Source organism: Carettochelys insculpta, chromosome 6 (genome assembly GCF_033958435.1).
Source record: "Carettochelys insculpta isolate YL-2023 chromosome 6, ASM3395843v1, whole genome shotgun sequence".
NCBI lineage: Eukaryota > Metazoa > Chordata > Testudines > Carettochelyidae > Carettochelys > Carettochelys insculpta.
In genome coordinates, this window is record NC_134142.1 from 121,804,220 (window position 1) to 121,811,439 (window position 7,220).

General features: G+C 54.8%; 1 protein-coding gene across 2 annotated transcripts in view; it reads left to right on the forward strand.

Annotated features, from left to right (window-relative positions):
• The window catches only part of NUP160 (nucleoporin 160), a 62,914-nt gene extending 56,150 nt beyond the window's left edge, over positions 1 to 6,764 (forward strand). For both annotated transcript variants that reach the window (XM_074998147.1, XM_074998149.1), the window contains exons 34-36: positions 3,125 to 3,250; positions 4,047 to 4,151; positions 6,210 to 6,764. In XM_074998147.1, coding sequence (XP_074854248.1) covers positions 3,125 to 3,250; positions 4,047 to 4,151; positions 6,210 to 6,296 — 318 coding nt within the window. In that variant the 3' untranslated portion in view covers positions 6,297 to 6,764. The remainder of the gene's footprint in view (positions 1 to 3,124; positions 3,251 to 4,046; positions 4,152 to 6,209) is intronic.
• The last annotated feature ends 456 nt before the right edge of the window (positions 6,765 to 7,220 follow it).

The window sequence follows — 7,220 nt, forward strand, 5'->3', positions numbered from 1 at the left end:
AAGCTTTGGAGTGAGAAGTGTCGGGCAACTTTCCCTATGGGTGGCAAAATGTGTTTGGATCAATTGAAATTAGTAAGGGCAGCCCAGGAGACTACTGATCAGTCAGTTTAACTTCTGTGCCAGGAAAGGTAATGGAGCAAACAATTGAGAAATCCACTTGCAAACCCCTAGAAGATAATATCAAAACAAAAAAGCAGTCAAGTAGCACTTTAAAGACTAACAATATAATTTATTAGGTGAGTTTTTGTGGGACAGACCCACCTCTTCAGCCCATAGCCAGACCAGAACAGACTCAATATTTAAGGCACAGAGAACCAAAAACAGTAAGCAAGGTGGACAAATCAGAAAAAAAAATGATCCAGGTGAGCAAATCAGAGAATAGAGAGGTAGAAGGTGGGGGGATGAGGGGGTCAAGAATTAGATGAAGCCAAGTATGCAAACGAGCTCCTATAGTGACTCAGAAAATTCCCATCCTGGTTAGATAATAAGGTGACATGTAATAGCCTGGATTTGTAAAGAACAAATCATGTCAAACCAACCATTTATCTTTGATAGGATAACAAGACTTGTGGAAAAGGGGGAAGCAGTACAAGGGGCTTATCTGGACTTTAGTAAGGCATTTGATACGGTCTCACATGACCTTCTCATAAACAAACAAGGGAAATGTAACCTAGATGGGGCCACTATAAGGTGGGTGCATAACTGGTTGGATAACCATACTCAGAAAGTAGTTATCAATGGTTCACACTCGTGCTGGAAGGGCATAACAAGTGGGGTTCCATAAGGATTAGTTCTGTTCAGTGTCCAAGATGATTTAGACAACGGTATAGACTGTCCACTTAAAAAGTTTGGGGATGATACCAAGCCGTGGGGGGTGGCAAGTGCTCTGGAGGGTAGGACTGTAATTCAGAACGGTCTGGACAAATAGGTTGAAATTCAACAAGGACGAATGCTGCAAAGTACTCCACTTAGGAAGGAATAATCAGCTGCGTGCGTACAAAATGGGAAATGGCTGCCTAGGAAGGAGTACCGCAAGGGATCTAGGGGCCCCAAGGGACCACAAGCTAAATATGAGGCAACAGTGAGACACTACTGCAAAAAAGCAAGCGTCATTCCAGGGTGTTTTTAAGCAAGACATGAGCAGTAATTCTGCTCTACTCCACGCTGATTACTCCTCAGCTGGAGTATTGAGCCCAGTTCTGGGCACCACATTTTGGGAATGATGCGGACAAATCGGAGAGGATCCAAAGAAGAGAACAAAATCGGTGACTATCGGAGAGGGAGCCGAGTTAGTCTGTACCTTCAAAAACAACAAGAAGTCCTGTGGCACCTTATAGGCTAACAGATATTTTGGAGCATCAGCTTTCGTGGACAAAGACCCGCTCTGACACTTGTCACCATGAAAGGCACTGCATTGAGCTGTATGGAGTGGAAATCCATCAAAATCGATGAAAGGTCTAGAAAACATGACCTATGATGGAAGACTGAAAACTTGGACTGTTTAGTCTGGAACAGAGATGTGGATGGGGGAGAATATAACAGCTTTCAAGTACCGAACAGTTGTTACAAGGAGGAGAGAGGGAAAAAATATTCTCCTTAACCTCTAATGATGGGAGCAATGGGGTGAAACTGCAGCAAGGGAGGTTTAGGTTGGATATGAGGGAGAACTTCCTAACTGTGAGGGTGGTTAAGCAATGGAGTAAATTTCCTCGGGGGTTGTGGAATCTCCATTGTTGGAGATACTTAAGAGCAGGTTAGGCAGACATCCTTCGGGGATGGTCTAGATGGTGCTTGGTCCTGCCACGAGGGCAGGGAACTGGAGCTGCACCTCTTGAGGTCCCTTCTAATTCTGATTCGATGAATGGATCTCCCAAAACTGGTCCAGCTGCTGGGGAAACACTCTTCGTTCGAAGCATCTACTTAGGCGCTTGCTTCTTTGTGTTGAGTTTCCATGTAAGAGGAAGATATTGGAAAGAGAGAAAGGGACTCACTGGCTAAACTTCTGTAGCGGATCCAGTGCCACGATCTGAAAGGGGGCAGTCTGAAACCTGGATCTCTCCAGCTCTACTCTGAAGTGCGGCTAACCCCATTTGAAACCAGCAGCCGTATTCACTGCAGAAATCTTACAATAGGTCCTCCACTGAAGCCACGGTAGCTTCAGCTACAGCTTTGGCCTGTTGAAAAGGAAATGCTACGAGCCTACCCCACCACTGAAATGTCACTTGGGAACTAAGGAAGCTTCTACGGCAGCTGTAACTTTGTTCCCAAGTGTGCCATGTGCAGATCAAGAGATCTGTTCTGGGCTTGTGGTTGTTCCTGGCGCTGTCCAGTATAACGGAGAAAGACGGCGCTCCTTTCTAGACTGGCTCATCCAGGGAGATTGCAAGGCGAGCTGTGTAACTCAAAATGGGCCCCCCTCCGTGCTTGTGAAGTGGGTATATTCTGAGGGCTAGGGGGCAGCAGTGGGCAGGGTTGTAGTAGGGTAGGGTGCTTATGGGGTGAGCGGAAGAGGAAGGTTATACTAGGGGCTGAGTGAGCTGGAAGGAAGGGTGTTGAGGGGTGTGGTTGCAGGACGATTCAGAAGCCAGGAGAGGTGAGAACCAGCAGAGGCTTGTGCAGGGTCCCAACGCCTGTTAAAAGGGGACTCGGGCTTTGGGGCAAGCGTGAGCAAAGAATGCAGGGGCAGGAACCCACAGCAGCAAGGAGGGTTATTGTGTTCTCTGGCCAGAGCAAGTCCCAGCCTGCCACTGACCGGGGCTGGTGGGTGCGTACCTTTGAGGGGCTGGTGCCATGGGAGTGGAACCCTGAGTGGGGTTCTCTGGTTTAGGCAAAACCTGGGCAGATCCACAGCCTGTGTGGCAGTGGCTCAGGCAGCAGATCCCTGGTGGCAGGTGTGTGGCCAGGCTGGGTACCCCGGCCATTGGCCTCTCCCCAGGGACTGCCAGCTTGGAGCAGCCGTGCTGGGGTAAGGGCCCCTTAAGATCCAAGTCAAAAGGGACTTGATCTGTTTGTGGGGCTGGTCCGGAGGCTCTGGGCAGCAGCTGCTAGGGCTGTGAGTGACCCCACCCTGCTCCCAGCCGAGCAGAGCTAGTCCCAGGCTGTTGCTAACCCTGTTCACTTGCAGAAGGTGGATGCTGCTGAGCTCCTTCGCCTCTACTTGAATTACGCCCTCCTGGAGGAAGCTGTGGACCTGGTGTTGGAGTACGTGGACGCCTTACTAGGGAAGGGCCATGAGCACTTTGGGATTGAGGTAGGTGAGGGCTGAAACACCCGCCACCCTCCTCCCCTGCTCCCGAAGTCATTCCCAGTTGCCTTAGCTGCTCGCGGCTGTCAGCTCAGAACCAAGCTTCAGCACAGCTCCCCCAGAGCTCCCCGCCTACCCATCTACCCACTGCAGAGCCCCTCAGGCAGCAGCTCTAGGGCAGCGCCTGCCCTACCCCACTCAGATGAGAGGAGGAAGGGCAAGCAGTGGCCCCAGGTACCCTCACGCCTCCCCAGGCAGGTGCCCGTGGTGGAGGGAGAGCTGCCAGCTGAAGTGTTTCAGAGGCCCACGTGGCAGGGCCCTGCTCAGGCCACCGTACGGTGCTGCTGCGGTGCGTAAGGGCAGATTGTGGCCAGAGCTGTTACTGCTTCCGGGTGTGCAATGCTCCCAGCAGGATGAGGGGCTCAACAAAGAGTAACACGTGGCACCTCCCTGGCTGGCTTAATGTAACGCAATGCGCCTGCTGGGGAATGTAAGCAGGTTCCCGAGGCCTGGCCTCCGTGACTCCCACCTGGCCTGTAACAGCGCTGAGCCTCTCTGCGGTGACCCAAAACCAGCGTGAAGGAGCAGCCGTGTCCCCCGCCGGCCAGAGCACTGGACTTGGCTCTGCTGGCGTGGGTCTGCTCCCAGCTCCGCCGCTGCCCTGCGGGGCGACTGTAGGCGAGCCACGTCTCAGCTGTGCCCGGTTCCCTGGCTGTACAGTGGGGCCGGTTGAAGTCCATGGTTTAAAAGTGCTAGAGACGTGCTGAGCGCTGTCCTTACTAACAGCTGCTCTTCCCCTTAGCGTCCGCTGTCTGCAGTAGCACCCATGGTGTGGCTGCCCTACTCGGCTATTGACTGGCTGCTCCAGGCTTTGGGAGAGAACACCACGAACCGTCACAGTGCTGCGGTGAGTACGTCTCCACTGTGCTGCCCGCCGGGTGGCTCTGCCCCAGGGACAGGAGCAGTGCCAAGGGTGGTCACAGCTGCAGCGGGGAGAAAGGGAGCAGGCAGGAGCCCCCTAGAAATGGAGGGTCGGAGACCGGCAGCTGCAAAGCTCCATCTGGTCTGCCGGGAGGAGGATGAGAAGACACTGAAAAACGTTGGCAGAGCCGGGGATGAACAGCTGGAAATGTTTCGGTGCGTAAGCTGTGCCTGTGAGCACGGAGTCAGACACTCCCCAGCCACTGAGACTGGCAGCAGGGGACCCCCACCCGCCCTTTCTTCCGCGACGCTTGAGCTGTATGCAAAATGCCAGTCTGCACCAGCCAGGGGCTGCACTGTGCCATGAGCTCCCTTCCGGCCCCCGCAGCCAGCGGAACTGTGACAGGGAAACGATCCCTCGCTTGGGGGTGCTTCCGTGGAGGTGCCTGTGGTCTGGAGGGGGAACCGTGCAAGGAGCAGCTCAGAAGAGTGGGACTTGGCCAAGGGTGCGCCTGGGGAGGAAAGGGGCTTGTTTCTGTGAGCTCGGCGGGTGGAGCAAAGTCCCAGCTTGACAGTACAGAGCTGTAGCGTCTTTCGTTTGTGAATGTCTAGTCTGTAGACCCCCTGGGCTGGGAGGGCTGTGGAGAGGGATGATGAATGGCGAGGCTGAGAGCAGTTGCTGGAGGGCTAGTGCAGGGAATGGAGTGACCAGAAATTGTCCCGAGTTTAAAAATCGGGCTAACCAGTACAGGGGAGGGGGCCGGGGTCACGCCTAGGTAAAGTTCTCCTTGGCAGAGCTGGGCAGTACGTGGGGGACAGGGGTCATGGGTGAGTAGCTTTCCTCAGCAAAGGCAGGGTGAGCTGGGCAGGACATGCAAGAGGTAACTTAGCAAAGCCTGGCTCGCCCAGCGCGGGGAGGACCATTGCAACCAGCAGTGCGGTGAAAGCAGGCGACGGCAGCCGGCAGAGCAGCGACTCGTCGGGGCGCAGTGTGGCTGCCAAAGGACCCACCGTTCCATCCTGCGTGTGCAGAGTCAGCGTGCAGAGCAGGGCGGTCAAGGTCCTGCATGCGGCATCTGGACATCTCATTGCCTGTCAGGGCGCCCCAGGAGGTGGGCTGCCGGAGCAAGGCGGCCATGCCCAGGCAGAGTGGACGCAGTGTGGCATGATATACCCAGCACCAGGCTCTTTACACCCTCTAGGCTGGGAGTCAGCAACCTTTCCAAGGAGGAGAGCCGAAACATGACCTTTTGCCCTCGACATATGGCCCGAGCGCCGGTGGTACTTTTACATTCACTCAGAGTCCTCCTCACAACAGCTTTGTTGAGAAATAGATGAAGCTGCAGAGCTTCACCGGTTAGGGGGTGGCTGGGAGCATTCGCTGGTTTCCTGTTAACCCACAGGTGACCTGGCTTTGAGCAAGCTCCCGGCTGTGTGGGGGAGGAGGGGCGGGGCTGAGCGCCTGCCTCGTGTGCCAATGAAAATTGGCTCACGTGCTACTCTTGGCACCCCCGCCAGGGGTCGCTGACCCCTGCTCTAGGGCTAAGGGGAGTTCACAACTGCCCCATTCGCTCCCCAGGGCGCTGGCCAGCCCGCAGGTGCCGTCATTCCAGCCTGTGTGGTGTCTCTCGTGTCACCTGTGTCCTGGGCAGCCGAGGGAGGGGAAGCAGAGGAAAAATATGTGGATGTGGCTCAAGCAGAGCCGGGAGCAGGCCTGGAGTGTTTCCTGTAAGCCGAGCACTTGGGGAGCTGCCCTGGAGAGATTCACTTGACACCCAGCTGATGAGCAGAGCACCCACAGTGGGAGCCTGCGTTTCTAGTGATGCTGCACATCCGCACATGCCTTGGTGCACATCGCAAAATGTATTCCGCCTGTAGAAGTAATAAATAAATAAATAAATAATTATAGGGAACTGTGGGGCTGGGTCCTGTGAAGGGCCCGTTTGACACTGCTGGGCTCCATGAGGATTTGTAGGGGGAAGTGCCTGTGTCTGTCTGTCCTCAGAGCTGATGCATCTCTTCTGCTCGCTCTCGTCTCTCCTAGCTGTACCAGAAGGTGCAAGACAAACTGGAGGACTACCAACAAAAGGTGGACATGGCCACCCGAGATCTCTTGTTTCGCCGGAATTAGCCGTCAAGGTGGCCTGCGTAACCCCTCGCTACCCAGCGTGGCTAGAGACAGAGTCCCAGACAGGGCCACAATGTTCTGCAGGAACCACGTGTCTCGCACGAGATTTCCTCTCTGCATGGGACTGTCGCCCTGAGCGAACGCCAGGGGGTGCTCTGCTGGTGGTGCTACTCTACGCAGTCTGTCTTTCCAGACGGGTGCAAACCAGTGTTCCCTGCACAAGTCAGGGGACTGGAGAGCTGCTCTTTCTCCTTTGGTGTAACCACTTCCAGCCAAGACGACGGTGGGTTAGTAGATTGCACTGTAATTCCCACGCTCCCTAAGCCCCGAGTTCCTCCCGTTCTGTTTTTACTGGATGCCTTCGGCCAGGAGGCATAGCCCATATTATCCATGGGAACGCAAGGGTTGGTCAGCTCTATTTATTGTGGCATTTTTTTGAATGATCTTTAATAAAACGAAATTTTGTTACAAGCCGGAGCTGAGCTGTCCATACTAAGCCATTGTAGAGGGCACGTCCAAAGGTGCGGCTCAGGAGCGCCGGCTCAGTGTCTGCGCAGCAGCACTCGGGGGACACGTGGAAGGCTGCTTTGCCTGACGGAGAGGGGATATTGGTCTGGCCTCTGGCGCTTTGGGGTGACTGGCAGCTGCTTCACCTTCAGCCAGAGCGACTTATCCTGCAGGCCAAAACGCCTTAATGGTGGTGCATCACAGCCCCAATCCGCGTGACAGGCAGACTCTGAAGTGGAGACCATCTCGGCTTGCCTTTAAAACCAGCTTGGGTTCAGGTCCTGAGCACTTGAGACAGGGACTGACCCTTGTGTTCTGTCTGCACCATGTCTCGTGGACATGACGAAGGCACCCAGGCACCTGTCTTACGCATGCACTACGCCTCGTGGTCAGGAGCCAGTGGTTTTGAAAGGCTCTGCC